We start from the raw sequence: 27,006 nt of genomic DNA on the forward strand, positions 1-27,006 counted from the left end.
ATTTAAAATAAGCATAATTTAATTGTATATTATTTCTGTGTAGTGTAGTGTAGTGTAGTGTAGGCTATATAAATATATACACTTCTGAATTCTTGACATTCATATATAAATATAAAATTGTGAAATGTATAATTGACTGATTGAATTTTATAAGTATTTTGTTTTTATTTACATGTTTAGATTTTATAAAATTACTGTGCAGATTTTTTCAAGAATTACTTTTTGCTGCTGATTAGGGGTGACCCCGAATAGTCGAAGATTCGATGCTTCGATTGGAGGAGCCTGATTCGACTACCGATCTCACGGTCGAATCTTCGAAGAGGTGTTATGAAACGAGGATCATGCCACTTTGGCTATATAAGGGCGCTCAATGTGATTTCACATAGAACTACCGGTTCTCTTACGAGAGGTCTCTCGTACTTGCGTAAGATATCTTACGCTAGGGGAAAACCTCTTTTCCTCGAGATATTGAAGCCAAAAATTATCCTTAATTTTGCAATAATGTAAAACGCATTGCAGCAGCATGCAGACATGGGCGAGACAGCTCGCGCGCCCATTGGCTGCTCTGCGGCAACTGCACCAGCCTATCGATAGAGGCTCCTCATGACGTCAGAACCAATGAGGGCGCTTCGCGCCCATTACGTCATGTCCCGCCGAAACCGGGTGGGGCCAGGGCTATAAATACGGCCCAGAGAGGCTGGTTTGGTCAGTTTTTCATCTCTTCAGCGGGCCTTCGCATCGCTGGATCCTGAGAGGAAGCCGCGCCGTCTGAGTCAAGCACCCAGCGGGATTAGTGCATCTGAAGCTGCTGGTCGACATCTCGCCGCCTTCAGTCGCCGTTTCTGCTGACGCTTTCCGGCGTACATATCCTTTTCTCTTCTACTGTGTTTTGTGTATGTGTGTGTGTTCGCCGCCGCGACACACACTCTCATTGCACTAAAAGAGCCGGGCGTCTTTTTCAAGACGCCCCCTTTCCCCCCCAACCCGCAAAGCTCGCCGGTGCGCCCGCTTGCCTTGCCTGCTTGGAGGATGATACCTGCTCTCCCTCTGTTCGAGCCGCGCAAACCGCGCCGTTCACAGGGGATGTCAGGAGCGGACGGTCACGGGGCTAGCTTTCTCTCTCCCTCTGTTCGAGCCGCGCAAAATGCGCCGTTCACAGGGGAGGCTGGAAGCGGACGGTCGGGGTTAGTTTTTCTTTACGTACAAGAAAGCTACCCTGCCTCTGCGCCCCATTCACGCGTCAATCACCAGCGAAAGGAGAAAATAGCGTTTTAGTCCCGCCGAGGCTGGACTGACCTGAAACTTCTCACACATTTCTCAGTTCCCTGATCAGGCGACTGGAAATATAAATATTGCAGCGCCGGCAAGCAAACGCCGAAGAAAACATGTTGACGCTATTATATGCTCGTGCATCTGAAAGCCTTTGTGTTCCCCCCTGTGGCTCAGTGGCGGAATCTTTGGTTTTTCACACGAGAGACCGGAGTTCGAATCTCGGTCTAACGGCAGATTAATTATGCCTCCAATGCTTCGCTCTGTCAGTTCCCTGAAAGGCGACTGCAGATGTGCATTTTGCAGCCAACGAGCGCGTTGTACAACCCGCTCGCCTGCACCCAAACACCGTTTCTATGGTTCCCGTGCGTCACTGGCGAAAGGAGAAAAGAGTGTTAACCCTCTGGAGTCTGAGCGTTTTTTTGGGCCCTGGGGGTGTTCTGACATGCTCTGACATTTGTGCTTTTTTCAGTTGCTTATAAACATATTAATGGCAAAGGTGTAAATCACTCTATATAGCACAAACAGGACTACAATAATATGTGAGCCACATGTATGTACATGTTTTCATTTTTGAGAGAATAATGTTTATGCGTGGTTATCGAAAAAACTAAAAATTAAAGTTTTTGAAATAAGGCCACAAAACACATACTAAATATGTGGCAATAAGACTTTTGACTAATGGATGTCCTCGCCTATAGTTTTTTCTTCAAAATTATGTGAAAATAGTCTTGCTTTATCGTTCACATAAAACCATACATTGATTTAAATTGATGTAAAACAGGTTTTGCTTGGAAAGCCAATATGCGAGGGGGGCGTGAACGAGGAGTGGTTTACACCTTAGAATACACCCACTCTGCATAATTAGCCATTCACTCAGGTGTGACACTGACTGAGCCACAATGCAATGACAAAAGATATATTTAGAAGAAGACTTATATTGACCATTTAAGATTTTGCTTACATCTATCTTGTAAATATGTTTTGCTATTTTATTAAAACGGTTACAATTACAACAATAATTACAATTTCAACAATATTTCAAGTGTACTCTTTCTTTGTAAAAAAAATGATTAGGCCTACATTTTATCTATGTATTCATTAGTTTGAATATAACCAACATTGGCACAGCTAACATCTTAGTTGATGACTTTATTTTTGACAAAAATAGTATTTTATATATAGAAATTGCTAAACAAAAGCTTATTTGATGAGGCAGTATATTCTACAGTAAAAACTGTACCCAAATCTAGTCAACAAAATGTTGTCTTTCATATTTCGTCTGACTGTAACGTTGTTTTCATGAAATATTAGGGCATATTGTTAATTTGCAGTTTAATACGTTGCTTATACAAATAGCCTACATTTTATTTCAACATTCAGTCGATGTTTACTTATCTCAGTATAGCAATGCAGTTTGCTAAAACATCATCATTCATTCACACACGCGATTTAAATTTAAACTGTCTTTGCCAGCTGTGGTAAACAGCGCGCATCTGTGCCGTTCATTCATTCATAAACAGAAACCCACGTGAAGAAATTCACGTGAGAAGGAAAAAACTTACTAGTATTCCTCAGCTCGCTCCTCGATATACCCGCACTTCTGAGGGACATTTTCCATTAGTATTATTCCTCACAGCGCTGCAAGACGGTGTAAACAATGATCTAAATAAACTTGTGTGTTTTCTCGAGCTGATGGGGGCGTTCACAGGATTGCCTCAGCCATTTGCGTTTGAATAGCGCGCGCTCTCCGTGGGCGGGGCCGATTATAACGTAATGAGATGAGATGAGCTCGACTGGAATCGCTCTCTTTTAATACAGATTTCACAAGATGAGAATATTAGCTTTTTATATAAATTACTTCATTTAAAAGAAGATAATTCAAGCTTCATGCCTGTGTGCCTGTATGTCTGTTTGACTGAGTATTCGCTGAGTTATTGTTAATTTTCGGACGCGTTTCAGAATGGACTTCACTGGCAGAGAGAAGGCAGAACTCGCTTCATGTTTATTTTTCTTTATTTGGCAAAAAGCACAACACTTTGTTTTTATTGTGAGTATACACAAAAATAATACACATTTAACAGAATCGATTGATGTATGAAACTCCTATGGAAAATCAAAGTCAACAGAGTATTTATGAGTTTCTTTTACACTAATAAAAAAAAAGCGAGCTGGTATCGCCGGCGATACCGTAGACCTCAGGGGGTTAATGTCCCGCTGCGGCCGGGCCGAATTCTATTTCTCATTCCCCTCTGAAGTTCGGGCGACTGGAAATGTCATACTGCAGTGAGCGAGCCTGTTGTAATGCACGCACCAGCATGTTGACGCTCTCTGTTTCTATGGCAACTTCTCGCTCGTTCAGTTCCAGTAAATGCGACTGTTCCAGTGTATTCTGCAGTAAACAAGTCGGCGACACAGCCCGCTTGCCTGCTCACAAACGCCGCTTTACGGCTACCCAGATAAATCCCCTAGAGTGTATTTTCTGGTGTTCCGGCCACGGCCGATGGTGTTATGAGTGTAGACAAAATGCCCACTGCCTGCCCAGTGCTCATTCCTACACAGAAACACAGGTTTCTCTGATAATATTCGCGCTATATAAAAGCCTTTGTGTCTTCCCCTGTGGCCCAGTGGCAGATTTTCCGATTTTCACGCGAGAGACCCGTGTTCGATCCCCGGGTCTACCGTCAATGCTCGCTCTGTCAGTTCCCTGAAAAGGCGACTGCAGATGTGTATTTTTGCAGCCAACGAGCGCGTTGTACAACCCGCTCGCCTGCACCCAAGCACCGTTTCTATGGTTTCCGTGCGTCACTACCTCCATTCTCACACATTTCTCTGGAAAATGTCAATATTGCAGTGGACGAGTCTATTGTAATACACGCACACCTGCAAACAAACGCCAGCGTGTTGACGCTCTCTGTTTCTATGGCAACTTCTCGCTCGTTCAGTTCCAGTAAATGCGACTGTTCCAGTGTATTCTGCAGTAAACAAGTCGGCGACACAGCCCGCTTGCCTGCACACAAACGCCGCTTTACGGCTACCCAGATAAATCCCATAGAGTGTATTTTCTGGTGTTCCGACCACGGCCGATGGTGTTATGAGTGTAGACAAAATGCCCAGTGCTCATTCCTACACAGAAACACAGCCCGTCACACAGGGCTCGCGCACATGAAATCGACCCAGATCGATTGCGCATTAAATGTGGTAAATGTGCCCACTGCCCAGTGCCCACAAACACTACGTTCTGCATGTCTCAAGGTTTCTGTAAAACGAAACCAACATGCATTCGCTCTGCTCAGGCAGACAATGCTCTCAGTGTTGTAAATGTGCCCGCTATCCCACGCCCACATTCACACATAGACATAACAGGTCTTACGGGACTCGCCCAGCCCTCCCCCTCTCGATTGACCACCGCAGAGGAGTCGAGCGCGGGCAATCTGCCCGCTGTTATCAGCGCGCCCCCTGCCTCAAATGTCATAAGCTTATGTTGCAGCACACTGAAGCCCCTCTGTCGCTGAGCGACCAGAGCGCGCTTCGCATTCAACCCCTAGCCATTCGTGCAAACGCATGGGCAAGGCTACCCGGGGTTTCGAAGTGGGTGCTAGACATTATAGAAAGAGGCTATTCGCTACAGTTCGGTCGACGCCCGCAACGCAAAGCGGCGCGAATCGATACTACGGTGAAAAAGGAAGTAGCACACCTACTTCGGGCCGAAATAGCGAAGTTACTGAGCAAAGGGGCTATAGAACCCCTATCACAAGCTCAGAGCGAAGGGGGCATGTACAGCAGATATCTTCTGGTACCAAAAAAAAAAAAAAAAAGACGGGGGTCTCAGACCCATTTTAGATCTAAGACGACTAAACAAAGCACTTCTGAAACGACGGTTCAGAATGCTCACGACCAGGAAAATCCTCTCGCAAATTTGCCAAGGGGACTGGTTCATGTCAATAGATCTGAAAGACGCTTATTTTCAAATACAAATAGCGTCACGTCACAGGCGATTTTTGAGATTCGCCTTCGAGGGCCAGGCATATCAGTTCACAGTCCTGCCATTCGGCCTATCCCTGGCACCTCGCGTATTCACGATGTGCATGGATGCAGCGCTCGCACCCCTCAGGCTCCGAGGCATACGAGTGCTGAATTATTTGGACGATTGGCTGGTTCTAGCTCGATCACAGTCGGAGCTCATAGAACACAGGACCATATTACTCGATCACCTCGAGAATTTAGGTTTCACAGTCAATTGGGCAAAGAGTTCACTGTCTCCCAGTCAGAAAATATCTTTTCTGGGCACAGATCTGGACTCGCTGTCTATGACAGCACAGCTGTCGCCGCAGCGCAGACTAAGTATTCAGCGCATGACAGAGATTTTTCGCCACGGCACTTTAGTCCCGCTCAAAAAGATTCAAAGGATGCTGGGTCTCATGGCTTCAGCATCCTCAGTGCTTCAGCTGGGTCTGCTTCGCATGCACCCGCTGCAGTATTGGTTGAAAGCGCGCGCCGCGCAGAGCTTGGACCTCTGGTCTCGCGCGCCTCAAGGTCGATCAGAAATGTGTCGCAGCTCTGAAACCTTGGACAGTGACCGACTGGTACCGGTCAGGTGTAAGCCTGGGGACTTCCTCGAGTGTGAAGTTGGTGTCTACGGTCGCCTCAACCTCGGGATGGGGAGCGCTGCTCGAGGGCAGACCGTTATTCGGCCAGTGGTCGGAACGGGAAAAGCTTCTGCATGGAAATGATGGCAGTCGACAACGCGCTGAGGCGCTTTTTGTCCCCAGATAAAAAGACACCACGTCTTGGTCCGTTCGGACAACATGTCAGTGGTGGCTTATATAAATCACCAAGGAGGTATCAGATCCAGAATCCTTCACAAGCTGACGGAACGCCTCCTGGTCTGGGCTCAGCACAACCTGCACTCGCTCAGGGCAGCGCATGTGCCCGGCCATCTGAATGTGGGACCAGACAGACTGTCCAGAAACAATCTGCCGACAGGAGAATGGTCTTTTCATCCACAGACAGTCAAAATGCTATGAAGGACATTTGGCAGAGCGGAAATAGACCTATTTGCGTCTCAAGAGAACGCTCATTGTCAGGAATTCTTCTCCAAGAGCAGGGATGCGCTGGCTCACGCTGGCCCCGCTGCCCGCTCTATGCGTTTCCCCCTGTCACGCTCCTACCCCAGGTGTTAGAGCGAATCAGGGAGAGCAGATGCCCAGTGCTACTCGTCGCCCCATTTTGGACAAACCAAGTCTGGTTTCCAGTCCTGATGCAGCTGACGAGTCCCGCCCCGTGGCCGATACCGGTGAGGAGGGATCTCCTCTCGCAGGCGAACGGCTCGATCTGGCATCCTCGCCCGGAGCTTTGGTCCCTACATGTGTGGGCCATCAACGGGTACCCGTTAACCTCCCAGCGGGAGTGTTAAACACGATCACGCAGGCTAGAGCTCCATCTACGAGGCGGCTCTATTCCTCAAAATGGTCTGTGTTCACTAGCTGGTGTACAGCGAGTGGCACTTCACCCTCACGCTGTGGGGTGCCGGAGGTTCTCTCCTTTTTACAAGAGCTTCTGGATAAGGGCAGAACCCCATCCACGCTCAAAGTTTATGTGGCGGCCATAGCAGCGTTCGCTGAACCACCGCTTGGCCAGTCATTAGGAAGGAACGATCTGGTCATTCGCTTCCTTAGAGGAGCTAAGAGGCTGAACCCTCCCAGACCACCCTCAGTTCCCGTTTGGGACCTTTCCACGGTTCTGGAAGCCATGAAAGGTGCCCCATTCGAGCCAATACAGTCAATAGACCTGAAACCCTTGTCTTTCAAAACAGTGTTTCTTCTGGCTCTCGCTTCAGTGAAGCGCATAGGGGATTTGCAAGCGCTCTCAGTGAGCACGACGTGTATGGAGTTTGGGCCGAATGACTCGAGAGTCATACTCAAACCAAAGCACGGATATGTTCCTAAATCCCTCAACACACCGTTTAGGGCACAGGTTATCTCCCTGTCGGCCCTGCCGGTATCTGAGGAGGAAGGGGACGCAGGCTTCCTTTGCCCGGTCAGGGCGTTAAGAGCCTATGTGTCTCGCTCATCTGTTTTCAGACAGACGGAGCAGCTCTCTGTTTTGTTCAGCTGACGTTCTAAGGGACTAGCTGCGTCAAAACAGAGTCTATCCAGATGGATAGTTGATGCTATAGCGCTAGCTTACACATCCAAGGGCCTGCAATGCCCGATAGGTGTCAAAGCGCACTCCACAAGAGGCATGGCCTCGTCGTGGGCTTGGTCCAGTGGGATTGCCTTGCAAGATATCTGTATGGCGGCAGGCTGGGCCTCCCCGTCTACATTTATAAGGTTTTATAACCTCGAGGTTCCCGCTTTGCAAGCTAGGTTGCTCTCGGTTTAATTTTTCAGTATTGCCCGCCCGATGCTATCGGCTCGGGATGCTGAAACTGCTAGAGCGTCGATCACTGATCGCCTATATACTTCTGTGGGCAGTACGTAAGTCCCCCATATTTACCAGTCCAGGCTGAGTTCGCCCTGGCTGTGTGGAACACTTGATATAACATGCTCTTATCAGAGCTCAATATTACAGGAATGATGCTATTCTAGCCCCTCTTCCCGGATTCTTTGTGAGTCCCTTGTGATTAGGCACTGTATGAGCCCCGGGCACCTGCCCTTGGGACTTTAGTGTTATGTCTCAAGCACGCACGGCGTTTTACATTGTGTTCCCCTAGCGTAAGATATCTTACGCAAGTACGAGAGACCTCTCGTAAGAGAACGTACTCGGTTACTAACGTAACCTCGGTTCTCTCTAGAAGAGGGAACGAGTACTTGCGTATCTTGCCGTGCATGCGTCATGTTCTGATTCGCTTCAGCGATGAAAAACTGACCAAACCAGCCTCTCTTGGCCGTATTTATAGCCCTGGCCCCACCCGATTTCGGCGGGACATGACGTAATGGGCGCGAAGCGCCCTCATTGGTTCTGACGTCATGAGGAGCCTCTATCGATAGGCTGGTGCAGTTGCCGCAGAGCAGCCAATGGGCGCGCGAGCTGTCTCGCCCATGTCTGCATGCTGCTGCAATGCGTTTTACATTATTGCAAAATTAAGGATAATTTTTGGCTTCAATATCTCGAGGAAAAGAGGATTTCCCCTAGCGTAAGATATCTTACGCGAGTACTCGTTCCCTCTTCTAGAGAGAACCGAGGTTACGTTAGTAACCGAGTACGTTTTCTGTCAATTCGTTAATATTCAGCCTATTATGATAATGCTGTATATAAAAATGTGCAAAGAAAGAAGCTTTTAATAAATCTTTTTTAACGTGCGTGAATAAATCCAAACACCCCGTGACAGATTTAAGTTTCACTTTCAATCCGTGACTGACAGAGGAGCGTCTTGGCGGCAAGGATTTAAATCTTTAACAATGTCTGGGATAAGAAAATCTAAAGTGTGGATGTACACCATCAGAAAGCATATTTTCCAAGGCTGGATTTAGCATCAGGAAAACCATTATCGCACTTCTGCCGGCCAGCGTTAACAAGTTGGTTTTCCACAGGACGTTCTAAAATGCTTAACGTGAAAAAAGCTTTTAAAACGCTTAAAAGGCACTTTAATGTGGCTTAATGTATGTACACAGTACACACTTTATTAAGAAACCATACTATGTGCAGATAAGCAGATGAACCCAGAATATGAACGCAATGCGTTTTCATATTTTAATTTAACTATTTTAGGAGATTATATCGTTAAACGTTTTTCACGTTAAGTGTTTTAGAATGTATTTTATCCGCGCGCACAATTTGAAAAGACTCCAACGGACACAGACAGAGTGAAAGACTGGATTTGTTCTCTCGATCTGGTAGGGTACAAGTGATTTCAAAACTTTGCCGGTTCTAATTTGATTTTTGGATGCTGTGAACATTTTTAGCTAAAAAGACTGCCACTCCAGTTTAGCATTTATTGTTGTTTCTGCAGTTAAAAAGACAGTTGAAAATTTATCGTTATTTTAATAATTTCTTTATTTTTATTTTATTTATTGATCTGTTAGGGTTATCTAATCTAACTATTTGTGGCTTGTGTTTTGAATATATGTTCCCCTGCACTTTAGGCATTTTGCACACATTTGCTCCTCATCTTGTGACTTAATCTGATTTATTTCATTTTGTATTTTTATTTATTAGAAAGGTATATTCTGTTCTAATTTAATTTAGTAAATTAATTGTTTATTTTTTCGGTGCATGATGCATCGATATTGTGCTGTAGCCTACTTAGAGCCTGCTTGCACAGGTAATTTAGCTGATTTAATTTGATTTGCATGTGAAATGTAAATCCTGTCTGCAGTGTGGCCTTTCTGGAGTTATTTATGTTATTTCTTAGTTTTATTGATCCAAAATGTTTTTATACATTTTCTTCTATATCTTTGTGTGATTTTTCTGTACATCGCGGCTTTGAAATGTTAAAGCCCCGCCCCATACATATGATTCGACTATTAGTCGACCATAGGCAAGACTTGACGATTCTGATTCGACTATGAAAATCCATAGTCGGGGACACCCCTACTGCTGATTTATACACTCACTAAGTTTAATAAAAATATATAATACATTTATGTAATATTTAATGGTGTTAACTGTAAACTTACACTGCAAAATGATAACTTACAAATGATTAAATTCATCACAATTATGTAAGTATCTGGATATTTGCCGCGGGGCGAGGGCTTCGATAACCTCTCTCTTTTTTGACCATACTTGTGTTTGCATCCCTGCTAATCATAGTTTACTGTAGAATATAATGTTCTGCTAGCTCTGTTTCTGATGTGCTTTGAGACACAGGAGAATATCAAAGAAGGCTCAAATCCATTGATATTGCTGTGAAAAACTGAGAACCTAATCAAGAAAGTATTTTGCATACCTAAATGAAGGCGTCTCAACCATAGCAAAAGGATGTAACCCTTTCACCACAAATCTTGTCACCGCCCTGTGACATTCATCCACTTTCTCCTTGCTCATCTTCCCCTTCATGGCTAAATTGAATGGAGTCTCTTCAAATAAACATTGTGTTGATTACATTACACCAGTAGGTGGCAGCAAGTGAGTGTTGTGAGTGTATTTTTTTCATTGAATCATTCATTCAAAAGATTTGTTCAGAAATGGTGAATCATCCATTAACTAAGCAAGTATTTATGGAGACTCTGAATAAATACATTTTGAATGAATGATTCAAAAGATTTTTTTTTTTTTAATAGACTCGAACATGTTATATGTTATTCTGTGTAGTTGCCTGATATATTTAATCATGATCTCTATTTTAAACAAAACAAATCAACAAACAATTTTAAACAAAACTGGTTCTCTATTTATCCAGAATTATGCGGCTCTAATTCTAAGATGAATGTCCGCTCATCTGTGTTTTGTACTTGAGTGTGAGAGACTGCTATTGCTGCTAATAGCTGTATGGTGTTGTTGCTGCTGAGAGATCGCACCGAATCAAATGCGGTGCATTACTTCAAATTAACCCTGTGTTGAAGCAAATGTTTCATCATATTGGAGGTGCTTCCTCCCTTGCACGAAATTTCTTTGTTGCATATGATGCAATTTGCTGTATTGTCATCTTTTTTGAAAAGCTTAACCAAAACGTTCGAACGTTGGCTTCGCTCCGCCATGGTAAATGTAACCAGGTCCCGGCAGATCAATACAACTGTAGAAAATAAATTTTAAAAAAGCGCTCATTGCCATTCACCGTGCGAGCATCACTGAACAAGTCAGGAATCAATAAGCGGAATTTAAATGTGCGCGTCTTATCGAATCCCCGGTTTTTGGCATTTTGGAACCGGTTCTAAAATGGAACCGGTTCTCGATACCCAACCCTACTATGCATTGCAATCACATTCTCAGAATATAGCTGCAAGCAGCAATACAGGGGCCAAGCCCTTAAACGCACCGCAAGCAGAACAGGTACAGCAAGCTACAAGTACAGCAAGCACAGCAGCACATCAAGTCCTTTAAGCACAGCAGTGCAGCAAGCATTTAAGCACCAATAGCAGTGCAGAGCCGCAAGAACAAAAACAGCACAAATTGAATATACATGTACATCAAGCACAGCAGCGCAGCGAGCATTTAAGCACCAACAGCAGTGCAGAGCCAGAAGGAATTTAAATGACAACTTTATACAAAATTTTAAAGTTGTCCCACACAGGACTCGAACCCACGACCAGAATGGTTCGGGATTCATGACGCGTGGTTTAGCACATTGCACCACTCAGAGGATGTGAATTGCAAAGCTGCAGAGGAGAGGCTTCAGTGTAAGAATAAGCACAAAAAAGCATGTTAACTAGATTAGCATGCTAAGATAGCTTAATGCTAATGTAGCTTATGGTTAACCTGATAGCTGAAGGGCCACATTAGAAAGAATGGCATCTGGTTAGCATGCTTACCAATTATTATGCTAAGCTAACTAGCATAAGGCAACAAACACAGGCTAGGTCAACTTTGGAGACAAATATTTCAGGAACGGTAGCGAGTATCGAAAATCTGTTCACTCACTTCTGTGCGGCTCGGTCCAAAGAACATCTGATCAAATTTTGTTCAAAATTGAGCAAAATTTGAAGGAGGAGTAGCGAAAAAACGTTTTTTCATTTGCTCCAATATGGCGGACAGTCACATTGTTGGAAAATGACAAATGAGATATCGTCGGAATCGGCATAAGCCAAGGAATATAATGACATAAAGAAATCAAAATTTGAACAATGTTTTCAAAAGTTAGAAGCGTTATTTGCAAAAGACCTTATATCTCTGGAACACTAGGTGGTGCTGTGTTCAATCTTCTCATGTACCTTTAGGACATTGTGTCGATGATCCATACTAAATTTTGTGAAGATATGTCAAATAGTTTAAAAGTTATTGCAAATTATGACAAAATTCAAAATGGCGGACACGTGGTCCATCTCATCCTGGCAAAATCAGTATCGACGGATTCGGCATGACCCAAGGAATCCATAGATACCACATTTATGATTTTCTGACAAAGTGTTCAAAAGTTATTGACAAAAATAGCATTTTTCCATATCTCATGACCCGTAGGTGGTGCTGTTCCCAACTTTGGCATGGAACCTCAGATCATGCTTCCGTTGAAGTGTACCAATTTTCGTTTCGCTTGATCAAACTTTGGCCGAGATACAGCCTCTTAGACGATTTTGGGTGGACCTCGTTAAGTTTGCGACATCATAACTTTTTTTTTCCAGAATAAAAAAAAATTCTGTTCAGTCATTTCTATGCGGCTCAGTCCGAAGATCATTTGAGCACATGTTTGGACAAAATTGGACACAATTTGAAGGAGGAGTAGCGAAAAAACAGAATACTGTACTTTTCAAAATGGCTACTACTGTAATGGGCGGAGTCTTAATGTAATATTGGTTGTGATCAGCATGATGAGAGGAATCAGGTTTAATTTCTGTAGATCAAAGGGTTCAAAAGTTATAACCATTTCAATGTTGAATTTTTGTACTGGTGGTGGCGCTATAGAGTTGGTCCTAGAGACTCAAAAATTGCTACAATTACTTTTCATTACCATCACTACAAGTGTGCCAAATTTCATCATTTTCCTATGTACGGTTCATAGGGCTGCCATAGACTTCCATTTACGGAATAATAATAAGAAGAAAACGTACTCGGTTACTAACGTAACCTCGGTTCTCTCTAGAGAGGAAACGAGTACTGCGTAAGTCTTACGCTAGGGGAAAATCTCTTTTCCGCGAGATACTGAAGCCAAAAAATTATCCTTAATTTTGAAATAATGTAAAACGCGTTGCGGCAGCATGCAGACATAGGCGAGACAGCTTGCGCGCCTATTGGCTGCCCTGCGGCAACTGCAGCAGCCTATCGATAAGGCCCTATCGTGACGTCAGTACCAATGGGGGCGGATCGAGCCCTTGGCTTGAGAGAGGAGGTCCCTCCTCACTGGTATTGGCCATGGGGCAGCGCTCGTCAGCTGCATAAGAACTGGGAACCAAGCCTGGTTCTTCCAGAACGGAGCCACCAGTAGCACTGAGCATCTGCTTTCCCTGATCCGCTCTAATACCTGAGGTAGGAGCGCGACGGAGGGAAAAGCATAGAGCGGGCAGCGGGGCCAGACGTGGGCCAGCGCATCCCTGCTCTTGGAGAAAAATTCCGGGCAGTGAGCGTTTTCTTGAGACGCAAACAGGTCTATCTTTGCTCTGCCGAATGTCTGCCACAGCAGTTGGACTGTCTGCGGATGCAGTGACCATTCTCCTGCTGGAACATTGTTCCTGGACAGTCTGTCTGGTCCCACATTCAGGTGGCCAGGCACATGCGCTGCTCTGAGCGAGCGCAAATTGTGCTGAGCCCATACCAGGAGGCGTTTCGCTAACCTGTACAGGTTTCGGGATGTGATGCCTCCCTGGCGATTTATGTAGGCTACCACTGACATGTTGTCCGAGCGGACCAAGACGTGGTGTCCTGCTATTTGGGGACGAAAGCGCCTCAGCGCGTTGTCGACTGCCATCATTTCCAGGCAGTTTATGTGCAGAAGCTTTTCCCGTTCTGACCACTGGCCGAAAAACGGTCTGCCCTCGAGCAGTGCTCCCCATCCCGAGGTGGAGGCATCCGTGGACACCACCTTCACACTCGAGGAAGTCCCCAGGCTTACACCTGACTGGTACCAGTCGGTCGCTCTCCAGGGTATCAGTGCTGAGACGCATTTTTGATCGACCTTGAGGCGAAAGAGACCTGAAGTCCACGCTCGACGCGGTACTCGCGCTTGTAGCCAGAACTGCAGTGGGCGCATGCGAAGCAGACCCAGCTGGAGAACTGTAGATGCTGCTGCCATGAGACCGAGCATCCTTTGAAACTTCTTTAGCGGGACTATAGTGCCGCGGCGGAAGGTTTCTGTCATGCGCTGAATCTGCGCTGTAGCGATATTTGAGCTGTCATTGACAGCGAGTCCAGTTCTGTGCCCAGAAAAGATATTCTCTGACTGGGAGACAGTGAACTTTTCGCCCAGTTGACTTTGAGACCCAGATTCTCGAGATGTTCGAGTAAAATGGTTCTGTGTTCTATGAGCTCTGTATGTGACTGAGCTAGAACCAGCCAATCGTCCAAGTAGTTCAAAACTCGCATTCCCCGAAGTTTCAGGGGAGCGAGGGCTGCGTCCATGCACATCGTGAATGTACGGGGTGCTAGGGACAGGCCAAACGGTAGGACTGTGTATTGATAAGCCTGGCCCTCGAAGGCGAATCTCAAAAATCGCCTGTGACGTGACGCTATTTGTATTTGGAAATACGCGTCTTTCAGATCTATTGACACAAACCAGTCCCCGTGGCGAATTTGCGCGAGGATTTTCTTGGTTGTGAGCATTCTGAACCGGCGTTTTGAAAGCGCTTCGTTCAGTTGTCTTAGATCTAGAATGGGTCTGAGACCCCCGTCTTTTTTCGGAACCAGAAAATATCTGCTGTATAGCCCCCCTTCGCACTGAGCTTGAGATAAAGGCTCTATTGCCCCTTTGCTCAACAGTTTCGCAATTTCGGTACGAAGTACGTTTGCTACTTCCTTTTCTACCGTGGTTTCGATTCGCGCCGCACAACGGCGGGGACGTCGAGCGAACTGTAGCGAATAGCCTCTTTCTATAATGTTCAGCACCCATTCTGATACACCGGGAAGCTTTGCCCACGCATTTGCATGCATAGCTAAGGGTTGAATGAGATCCGAGCTCTGGCCGTGACATAGTGGCGGCCGGGGAGCTTCGGTATGCTGTATTATAGACACCGCATTTGCAGCGCTCGAGGCGGGGAGTGTGTTGATCACAGCGGGCGGTTCGCCCGCGCTCGGCTCTCTCACGGAAGGTAGCTGAGAGACGGCGAGCGTGGGGGAAAGTGTGTGTGAATGTGGGCGCAGGACAGCGGGCACATTTGCACTGAACACACCATCGACCTGAGTCGGCTGTATGTGTGTTGGTTTCGTTTTTACAGAAACCGAGAGACATGCAGTGTGTAGTGTTTGTGGGCACTGGGATGTGGGCACGCTCACTACATTCTGTGCGCAATCGACATGAGTCGATTTTATGTGCGCGAGCCCTGTGGGGCGGGCTGTGTCTGTGTGTAGGAATGGGCACTGGGCAGTGGGCATTTTTACTACACTCATAACACCGTCGGCCGTGGCCGGAATACCAGAAAATACACTCTTTACAGGATTTATCTGGGTCGCCGTGAAAACGGCGTTTGTGTACAGGCAAGCGGGTAATGTAACCGACTTGTTTACTGTAGAGTACACTGGAACAGAGAGCCATGTTACAGTTCCATATTACAGTTCCATATTACAGTTCCATGTAATGGAACTGGACGAGCGAGAAGTTTTGGTGGAAGCCCGGCCGCAGCGGGGCTTGAACACCGTCGTTTTCCTAAGCTGGCTAGGAAGACTTTGAGGCCTCGGGCTTCATCTCAATCTTCGGCCGAGTCCCACGCGGTGGGGGGCGGCGGCCGGCAGAGCGAGAGCGTGGTCTCTGGTCCCGGGCCTGTCGACGCTGTGAGGCGGCGGCGGGGGGCGGCGGCTGCGAGCTGCGGGCAGACGGCTGTTTAGAGCGGCCTGATGCGGAGCTAGAGCGCTTTGGCAAAAAGTGCTTCATGGCCTGCGACGTCTTTTGTACCTCGGCGAATCTGTCCGCGAAATCTTTGACGGACGATCCGAAGAGGCCAGTAGCAGAAACGGGGGCGTCGAGGAACACAGAGCGCTCCGAGTCCGGCATTTCTGAAAGCGTCAGCCAGAGGTGTCTCTCAGCAACGGTGAGAGAGGCCATGTTCCGCCCTATGGCCTGTGCAGCGGATTTTGTAGCGCGGAGAGCGAGGTCCGTAGCGCTCCTTAAATCCGCCACGTTGACTGCTTCCGTGCCTTCCTCGTCCAGCTTTCGGAGAAGGTTAGCTTGGAAGATCTGGAGAGTGGCCATAGTGTGTAGCGCTGATGCAGCCTGCCCAGCGGCGGTGTAAGCGCGACTGTGCAGGGTAGAAGTAGCGCGGCAGGCTTTTGATGGTAGCGCCGTCTTAGTCCGCCGTCCAGCAGATTATTGTTAATGTATTATTAGTGACACATTTGGGTAGAGAATATATTCCAAAACTTTCTGAAAATACAGCATGAGAATTAACTGCACAATTACTAGAAATGTTTACCTTGGATATTATACAATTTGCAAGCACAATTTGTGAAAAAAAAACAATAACAACTGTGTTTCCAACTGTGAACCAATTTTATATATATATTTTCTGCCGACCAAAATTTCGTTATTTCAAATGAAGGCGCGTCGCGGGTGGCAAGCGCGCTCATAGAGGCTGGCACGACCACAACATCAACTGGCAAATGCAATGTAAGGAACGAAACTGAGCTACTCTTATTGTGTTTGTGTGGACCGTTTATCAGTTTTGACCTGTGAAGCGGGACTCGCGAGCCTGATCAAGCAACACCACACAGCGCTAAGAGATCCAGACCAGTAAAGAAAGCATTTGAATTTCAAATGCTTTTTGAATTCGCCACTGAAGTAATAACATCGCTGCGAGATCTAGTGAGAAACATGCACATTTCTCTGTTATTAACGGATCAAACAGCGCTGACGTGGAAACCAGGAAGAAACATCGTGCCATGAATGAACTGGCTGGTGTCCACAGATCAGCAACATTCACCGTGGAATGGATTTGCTGTAGTAACACTAACTGCAAGGTATGGAAGTTTGTCAGGAATAGTGGGCTATAATGCTTTCAAGTAACGTTACGTCTGTTTTATTTTGACATTATGAATACAATTGCTGCCCTCAAATGTTAATCTGAACTAAAATAAACCTTTGTTTTATAACTAGCCTACTACTACAATATTACATTTCATTTTGTCCAAGGAGCTGTTTTGTTTTATATGCTCATAAGAAGAGTCAAGTATAGCTCCATTATTGCTCAGTAAAAAAAGCAACAAAAAATATAAATAAAAAAATTACTTTATGATGTTAGTTTCATTAAATAAAAAATAATATTTCAAGGAAATTTCTCTGGCATTTATTTATTTTTGCTGTAGCCTATGGAAAACGTACCGAACCGTGACACAAGTGTATCGTATCGAACCGAACCGTGAATTTTGTGAACCGTTACACCCCTAATATATATATATATATATATATATATATATATAATTTGAACACCCTGCTATTTTGCAAGTTCTCCCACTTGGAAATCATGGAGGGGTCTGAAATTGTCATCGTAGGTGCATGTCCACTGTGAGGGTGTACTCACACTAGGCACGGTTGCCATGAACCGGGCCCGAGTACGATTGTCCCCCCTCCCCACTCCCCCTCTGGCCTGCACTCACATAGGGTTTCAGCATTCGTGCCGGAGCACGCTTACTTCATTATGGTGCGACGGTTTCGGGATAAACAGGAAGAGCGGCGCTCTCACTGAACACAATGGAGTCCAGCACGGTTAGCGCTCACACTGCATGCGAACCGCGCCCGAGTCCAACTGAACCGTGCTCTGGCCCACCTCTTCCAAGCGGGCCAGGGCCGGCTAATCGAGCCGCGCCCGGGCACGGTTCGGAGCACTCACACTAGTCAAACGAACCGCGCTTTGGTGGTCAAACGCACTCGGACACGGTTCAAACTGGCTAGTGTGAGTACACCCTGAGAGACATAATCTAAAAAAAAAAATCCAGAAATCACAATATATGATTTTTTTTACTATTTAATTAGTATGATACAGCTGCAAATAAGTATTTGAACACCTGTCTATCAGCTAGAATTCTGACCCTCAAAGACCTGTTAGTCTGCCTTTAAAATGTCCACCTCCACTCCATTTATTATCCTAAATTAGATGCACCTGTTTGAGGTCGTTAGCTGCATAAAGACACCTGTCCACCCCATACAATCAGTAAGAATCCAACTACTAACATGGCCAAGACCAAAGAGCTGTCCAAAGACACTAGAGACAAAATTGTACACCTCCACAAGGCTGCAAAGGGCTACGGGGAAATTGCCAAGCAGCTTGGTGAAAAAAGGTCCACTGTTGGAGCAATCATTAGAAAATGGAAGAAGCTAAACATGACTGTCAATCTCCCTCGGACTGGGGCTCCATGCAAGATCTCACCTCGTGGGGTCTCAATGATCCTAAGAAAGGTGAGAAATCAGCCCAGAACTACACGGGAGGAGCTGGTCAATGACCTGAAAAGAGCTGGGACCACCGTTTCCAAGGTTACTGTTGGTAATACACTAAGACGTCATGGTTTGAAATCATGCATGGCACGGAAGGTTCCCCTGCTTAAACCAGCACATGTTAAGGCCCGTCTTAAGTTTGCCAATGACCATTTGGATGATCCAGAGGAGTCATGGGAGAAAGTCATGTGGTCAGATGAGACCAAAATAGAACTTTTTGGTCATAATTCCACTAAACATGTTTGGAGGAAGAAGAATGATGAGTACCATTCCAAGAACACCATCCCTACTTTGAAGCATGGGGGTGGTAGCATCATGCTTTGGTGGTGTTTTCTGCACATGGGACAGGGCGACTGCACTGTATTAAGGAGAGGATGACCGGGGCCATGTATTGCGAGATTTTGGGGAACAACCTCCTTCCCTCAGTTAGAGGATTGAAGATGGGTCGAGGCTGGGTCTTCCAACATGACAATGACCCGAAGCACACAGCCAGGATAACCAAGGAGTGGCTCTGTAAGAAGCATATCAAGGTTCTGGCGTGGCCTAGCCAGTCTCCAGACCTAAACCCAATAGAGAATCTTTGGAGGGAGCTCAAACTCCGTGTTTCTCAGCGACAGCCCAGAAACCTGACTGATCTAGAGAAGATCTGTGTGGAGGAGTGGGCCAAAATCCCTCCTGCAGTGTGTGCAAACCTGGTGAAAAACTACAGGAAACGTTTGACCTCTGTAATTGCAAACAAAGGCTACTGTACCAAATATTAACATTGATTTTCTCAGGTGTTCAAATACTTATTTGCAGCTGTATCATACAAATAAATAGTTAAAAAATCATACATTGTTATTTCTGGATTATTTTTTTTAGATTGTCTCTCACAGTGGACATGCACCTACGATAAAAATTTCAGACCCCTCCATGATTTCTAAGTGGGAGAACTTGCAAAATAGCAGGGTGTTCAAATACTTATTTTTTTTCTTATATATATGTATGTATGTATATATATGTATATATGTGTGTATGTATATGTGTACACACACACACACACACACACACACACACACACATACATATATATATGTATGTGTGTGTGTATATATATATATATATATATATATATATATATATTCCTGTGGCTCAGTGACACACCTGAATGAAAGGCTCATTATGGGTGTGAACTTTTCACAACAACTTACAACAACTTTTCATGAAATTTTCACATCCTTTTGAAGAAAATACTCTAGGCGACGACATCCATTAGTCAAAAGTCTTATTGACACATATTTAGTATGTGTTTTGTGGCCTTATTTCAGAAACTTTAGTTTTTAGTTTTTTCAATAACCATGCATAAACATTATTCTCTCAAAAATGAAAACATGTACATACATGTTGCTCACATATAATGGTAGCCCTGTTTGTGCTAAATAGTGTAATTACACCTTTGCCATTAATATGTTTATAAGCAACTGAAAAAAGCACAAATGTCAGGGCATGTCAGAACATCTCAAGGACCCCAAAAACACCTCAGACCCCAGAGGGTTAAACCCGACCATTTTTTAATACGTGGGCCGTTATAACCAGGGGTGGCGCCATTTATTTTATTTTTTTATGCAGGTGCTGAGGGGGTGCTAGATATATTATATATAAATAGTATTAATAAATGAGCAAGCATAGGCCACTTAATATTTAATATTCAATTATTTTAATTATCACAATTAAAGTATTTTATTAAATTGAACAAGCACAACATTCAGCATTCAATCAAATATTCTTAAAGATTTATTATTATTAATAATGTTATTTCAACATAATATCTCGTTCTTTCGTAATATGTACATAATATGTGTGCGTGCAACAAGCAAGATGTGCATTTGTGTATATCCGGTGACACACGTGCATTGATTTATATTAATAAACAGTGTCGGCTGCAAAGATGAAGTTGACGATCGCCATATTCGTAGTGAACACGCCTATAGAGAGAAATGCACATCATGGATTACATAATCAGAGAGTAACCTATTTCTTTTAGTTTTGAATTGTTTCGTTTAAAGACATTTTTCAAGCTTTCTTTAGATATATTTCTCATGTCTGTGAGGCATACACTGAGTTTTGGTTAATTTATGATGAGATGCGCTCCAGTTCAAGTGCAATGCAAGTGACGTGGCGCTCCGGCGCCTCCATGATTATATTGTCTGCTATATTTGCTTCTTATTTATAAAATACAGGCAATTCGTTGATGAAAAATTTATTAAAATTAAGATACAATTTATACAAAACGAAATTCACTTTAAAGAAAGGTTTTCTATAAAACAAAACTTAATAAAGTGGTCAAAATCATGTCTGACCCACTCCATGTCTCTCGATATATAGCGCATCATATCTTACTCATGCTGTTCACTTTTCATATTCAACAAAGATGGAAAAAAATAACATTATAATATTTTAAAGGTCCCATGACATGCTACTTTTTGTAGGCTTTAATATAGTCCTTAGTGGTCCTTAGTACTGTATCTGAAATCTCTTTCCAAAAATTCAGCCTCGGTGCAGAATTATAGCCACTACAAGCCAGTCCCAGAATGAGCTTCCTTCAGACGGGCCGTTTCGGTGTCTGTAGCTTTAAATACTAATGAGGAGGAGAAAGGCGGCGCAAGGTGGAGGGTGGGTGTGGCCTTGACCATCTTGCGCAACAATACCATGCATGTTTGTTTATGTTGGATATATTGCAATGGCACGAAGACACGCAGTCGTTCAAGCATTTCAGTTTGACCCAGAATCTGATCCAGATGGAGAAGCAACGGATGAAGAAGTTGCAACTCAGCGGCTCCAGCAGGACGTTTCCGAATGGTTCGTTTAAAATATAATGTCTGGATACGGTACTTTATTCGGATGGTTTACAGTTATCATCATGTAGCTAACGCGAACCTACTGTTGCCTTTTCATGAGAGATCTGTAACGTCTGTAATTTATCTTATTACAATTACATCAAGCTCTGCGATCTTGAAATGCGGATATCGCGAGCGCCATATAACCAACAGGAAAACGGTTATCCAAATAACAAAGAAATGTACAACACTCGCGTTACAGTATGTGTAACTTGATGCTGTCTACCTTTACATTAGCACAAGTAACTGCATAGCTGCATAGCTAATGTGACAGCCACATTCTACGTGTAAGAAGCTAGGTAACCATAAACAGTAAAGCAACACACTTATATATAATTTGTTGACTTACTTGTCTGACGTTCAGCAAGCCCAGCTCTGTATTGACCATTCGATGTTCATTTGTACATCCAATTATTGAGCAATTATTATGCTTCGCTCGCTCAAAAGCCATGATATCTCTCGTGGACAAACTAAAATCGCGCACGCGCGTTCTACTTCCTAGCTCATTTTCTCATGGGCGAGAAATATTCTCTGGGCGGGCAAAGCAGAGAAAGGGGAGGTAACATTTCTCCTTATGACGTCATAAGGAGGAGATTCAAGATCAGCCCGGTTGAGCATCCATTTTCTCAAAGGCAGAGAAAAATAGCAAAAGCTCGATTTACACCGATTAAAATTTTTAGAAACTTTGGGACCATATACAGGCTAGGGGAACTCATATTAATGTTAAAAAACCTCAGAAAGTGGAAATTTAATGTCATGGGACCTTTAACAAATATGAAACTAAATGAGCTTATTTAATGGCTGCAACACGTATAGTAGGCCTACAGACTCTCTATTTGTACAAATTGCTGCACATTTACTTCTGAATTTTGCACACATAAGTTGAAAGGCATTTGTTTGTGCATAGTAAAACATATCTGCAACATTTATCAAGTTAACGGATAATTGTGCGTGCATTTATTAATTATTATCTTAATGAATAATGCAACAAGGACGAAGCATGTAAACTGCGTTGTTTGTTTATTCAGAATGGAATGGATCGCAAATGGATCCGAATAAAGAAACGTAAAAAGAAGAAAAAAAAGTGAACAATGATGAACACAGAAAATGAGCAAGAATGAACTTTGGATGGCCTAGGAGGAGTAGGCCTAGGCTACTACTCTAATATAAATCAACAAGGTTTTAGAATAAAGAATATTTTTTTAAACAAAATAAATATTTTTAAAGCCTATTATCCCGGGCCCGGTGTGATGCATGCGAGCGGAGCCCGGTCAAGTTCGGGCTCGGGCAGAGAATCTAAGCTCTAATCCAAGCACATTATGAATTTTAGGAAATAGAGACTGCTTATATATGTTGTATATATGTCGTGTGCATTTAGAGAAAATACAAAAACATGGTTGAGGTCCTGTGCGTTTTAGAAAATTGAGGCAGATAAAGGGAAAAAGTGATTGGACGAATTCATCCAATGGGATCGCTTGTTAAGTTAACTGCACGCAAAATGTTAAAACCAAAATAAATAAAGTTGAAAAAAAAAAAAAAGTTAGCTGAGCGTAGGAGTTACCCCAGGTTGACCATAGATGCACGGATGATTCACCAGTTTTGCCGTTTACTTTAGACTAGTGCAGAGTTAGCAGATTTGTTCCTTGTGGATGTTGATGGATACTGCACGGATGGATACTGCACAGATACCTCTTACTATGGAACTAGCAGCTAGTTCTGCGAGTTTAACTCCCTCTGCATCAACAATGTGCCCTGAGACGATGAACATCAGCTAGCTTCAGGGTGAGTAGAGAGGGACATTGGATTCTGTTTACAGATCTGCTGTGGTTTAGTTAGCAGCTAGTAAACGCATTATTATCGATCTGTGATATCCTCGGAGTCATGAATTATTTATACAGTTTATATGGTCGCAGTGGTGGCTAGCTTGTGGAGTTTGATAAAAGGGATTCCAACGTGTTTAGCTGCTAGCCCTTTACCTAGGTTGGATTGTTTGGTATCTAGCTTGGTTTTGTGACTCAATTTCAATTAATGCCAAGTGTGTCAGTCTCAGTTTTGTTGAACTCTATAAAGCCTAACGTTACACGTTATATCTGAATGTGAATATGTACATGTTTTGTTTATGTGACAACGTTACATCCAGCCCTTTGCTTACTAGACTTGCTAGCATGATAACAGTTAACATACTTATCTGTTCTCTGCCTGACGTGAGCGTTTCAGTGCCCTGTCTCTGCGGTAACATAGATAGCGTCGGTGGTGTTAGTACTCGTCGTTGATCTATCGGTCTGCCCTGTACTTAACCCTCACCAGTGAACCTGTTGTATCGAAAGTACAACTCTCTAAATAGTCTGTCGCTAAAAAATGCTCACTACTGTTGGAAAGTTTTCTTTTATCGAAGCAGAGACCAGGAGACAGTTGGGATCGCGTTCAACAGAAGTTATTCTTTATTGAGAACTCCGCTGTACGTGGCTGCGGTTTCGTCCAACATAATCTAAAGTATGTAACGGTACATGGTATCTTATAGGCATTTTAGGAGGAGGGACTTTTGGGGGTGGAGACCTTCTTTTTACAAAGTATGCAAATACAATATAGGCGTCAGCTCGTTACCAGAATTTCCGCAGCTCTGATCTCATCAGCATAACAGTGATCCAATCAGCCTGACTAGATCGCCCATACATTAACATTATCATAGAGACAAAAGCACAGCTGTACATTGAGCTTACTGGTCAGGAAATGCATAAGGACAAAGGGTGAGGGTGAGAGTCTCAGGAATTGACTCATTTAGAGAAACAGGACTGGGAGGAAATCTCTTGATATAACATTCATAACAGCTGCTAAACTTTCTCAGTTTATATTGGAATCTAAATTAAAACCTCAAATGCTAAAATCAGTATTCTTGACTGTGATGTTATGTAAGGAAGCATATCTGAAATAGATTCTTAAATTTGTAGCCCTTCAGTCCCCCGATTGAGAGTTCTTAAAAAAACTCACATAATATACAAATTTAAATACTTAAGTTCATTCTTGTAACTTTTGATCGTCACAGGCACATATAACTTATTCTGTGTCATAGTTCTTCTCAAAACCATAACTGTTGACACATACGACGCAGGGTGTAAAATGTCGTATAAACTACATGATTGCACAGAAAACCATGTAGCATAAGAGTGGAAGTCTTGAAAGTCCATGGCTCCTGAATAGCTGTGAAATCTGTTTCCTGTAGAAAACAAAGAAACGGCAGAACAGCAATATTCATGCATAGACTTCATTCTTCCATAAGTCATTTGATCGTATAGTGGTTTTAAGTCTAACTTTTATCAAAGTACACTTAAAAGTTCATTCTTGTAACTTGAAAAAGTTACAGGCACAAGCATGATCTGTGTTGTTCATCTGTAATTGCATGCTGACACAGAAACAAAACATGCAATTAGGGTCCGCGTTGTGTATTTTTTTTCTTTTTCTTTTGTGATAGTTCGTTCAGCAGTAGGTCTAGTTGTCTTCTTGAGGTTGTGGCTTCATATGCAGGTGAGACGTCGTTGCATATGGATTTTTGGAACCAGCCATCAAGTGGTATCTGTACAGAGGAAGAAAGAAAACAGAGCAGTATTTCTTCAAACACTAGGGTTGTATGGTTTTTAGAGTCTGCTTTTGTTGTTTCATTCTTTCCCTATTTCTTAATTTATTTGACACCTATGGACCAGTGAGGTAAGGATGGACTAAATGGGGAAAGGCCTATGAGGTAGTGTCTTCACCCTGGGTTCACCCCCGAAGCCTGTTGCGTTCAGTTCTTCCCAGGGCACCGCACTGGTCTGTGTCCTATTCTGTCCCTGTTGTGTGCACACTAGGGCTGTCCCCGACTATGGATTTTCATAGTCGAATCAGAATCGTCATGTCTTGCCTATAGTCGACTAATAGTCGAATCATGTGTATGGGGGTGGGGCTGGGGGCGGGGCTTTAACGTTTCAAAGCCGCGATGTACAGAAAATCACACAAAGATATAGAAGAAAATGTATAAAAACATTTTTGATCAATAAAACTAAGAAATAACATAAATAACTCCAGAAAGGCCACACTGCAGATTTGCATTTCACATGCAAATCAAATTAAATCGGCTAAATTACCTATGCGAGCAGGCCAGCCTACAGCACAACATCGATGCACCGAAAAAATAAACAATTAATTTACTAAATTAAATTAGAACAGAATATACCTTTCTAATAAATAAAAATACAAAACGAAATAAATCAGAATCAAGTCACAAGATGAGGAGCAAATGTGTGCAAAATGCCTAAAGTGCAGGGGAACATATATTCAAAACACAAGCCACAAATAGTTAGATTAGATAACCCTGACAGATTAATAAATAAAATAAAAATAAAGAAATTATTAAAATAACGATAGTAGCCAGAATTTTCAACTTTGTCTTTTTAACTGAAACAACAATAAATGCTAAACTGGAGAGGCAGTCTTTTTAGCTAAAAATGTTCACAGCATCCAAAAATAAAATTAGAACCGGCTGAAAAGTTTTGAAATCACTTGTAGCCTACCTGATCGAGAGAACAAATCCTGAACGTCTTTCACTCTGTCTGTCCGTTGGAGTCTTTTCAAATTGTGCGCGCAGATAAAATACATTCTAACGTGAAACCCAGTCTATGCGTGAAACATGTTAACGTTGGCCGGCAGAAGTGCGATCATGGTTTTCCTAATGCTATATCCAGCCTTGGAGAATATCCTTTCTGATGGTGTACATCCACACTTTAGATTTTCTTATCCCAGACATTGTTAAAGATTTAAATCCTTGCCGCGAAGACGCTCCTGTCGGTCACGGATTGAAAGTGAAACTTAAATCTGTCACGGGGAGTTTGGATTTATTCACGCACGTTAAAAAATATTTATTAAAAGCTTCTTTCTTTGCACATTTTTATATAGGCCTACAGCATTATCATAATAGGCTGAATATTAACGTATTGACATAAAAGCTAGTTTTATGTGAAATCAGACATTGAGCGCCCTCATATAGCCAAAGTGGCATGATCCTCGTTTCATAACACCTCTGCGAAGATTCGACCGTGAGATCGGTAGTCGAATCAGGCTCCTCCTATCGAAGCATCGAATCTTCGACTATTCGGGGTCACCCCTAGTGCACACTGTACAGTGTGTGAGAAAATTGGCACATTTCCATTCTCCAGAGAAACATCAGTCCTAGTAGGCATCATAACAGAGGATGGTGTCTGATTGTAATGTTCTGCAGTATAACATTTAAGGCTGTGAGTGTACTGAATGTCCCCCAAACAAAGGCTGTGACAGTCAATAAGTCTTTCATATTTGTTGTAAGTTACTGGGGAGATTAAGCAATCACAGCCCAAATGGTTAACACCTCAAAAAGCTTACCCACGAGTCCAATGACGAGGGGAGGGGTTGCTTCAAAGTAGCAAACAAATGTAGTAAAAGCTGCATAACATTGCTAACTTGTCTTAAGTTATTTTTGTTTTTCCTACATTCTTTTCCAAAATGTCCGTGCTTGCCACAGTAAGAACAACTGGCTTCTCTAGGACATTTGCGTTTCTTGTTCTTCTCTGAGTTGACCATAACAGAAACTGCTGCAATTCTTACTCTCTCTTTGACATCAGAGTCTCTTTCCCAAGTAACTAAACTGTCCAAGTTGTCTTGCAGGGTTCTTGTACACCATGTGAT

General features: G+C 43.6%; 2 protein-coding genes across 6 annotated transcripts in view; both read left to right on the plus strand.

Annotated features, from left to right (window-relative positions):
* Positions 1-27,006, plus strand: part of LOC309474331 (SEC14-like protein 1) — a 332,477-nt gene that overhangs the window by 8,345 nt on the left and 297,126 nt on the right. The gene's annotated exons all lie outside the window — the stretch shown is intronic.
* Positions 5,887-12,907, plus strand: LOC309474833 (uncharacterized protein). The gene is made up of 2 exons (XM_082137456.1): positions 5,887-8,873; positions 8,920-12,907. Exon 1 carries the CDS (start codon positions 6,379-6,381, stop codon positions 7,384-7,386), a length of 1,008 nt encoding a protein of 335 aa, XP_081993582.1. The 5' UTR covers positions 5,887-6,378; the 3' UTR covers positions 7,387-8,873; positions 8,920-12,907.

Source organism: Leuciscus leuciscus, assembly GCF_965113295.1.
Source record: "Leuciscus leuciscus genome assembly, chromosome: 14".
NCBI classification, from domain to species: domain Eukaryota; kingdom Metazoa; phylum Chordata; class Actinopteri; order Cypriniformes; family Leuciscidae; genus Leuciscus; species Leuciscus leuciscus.

What these genes read in the sequence shown, in the direction of transcription:
- LOC309474833 (XM_082137456.1), top strand. Translation starts at nt 6,379, where the DNA reads ATGCGCTGGCTCACGCTGGCCCCGCTGCCCGCTCTATGCGTTTCCCCC.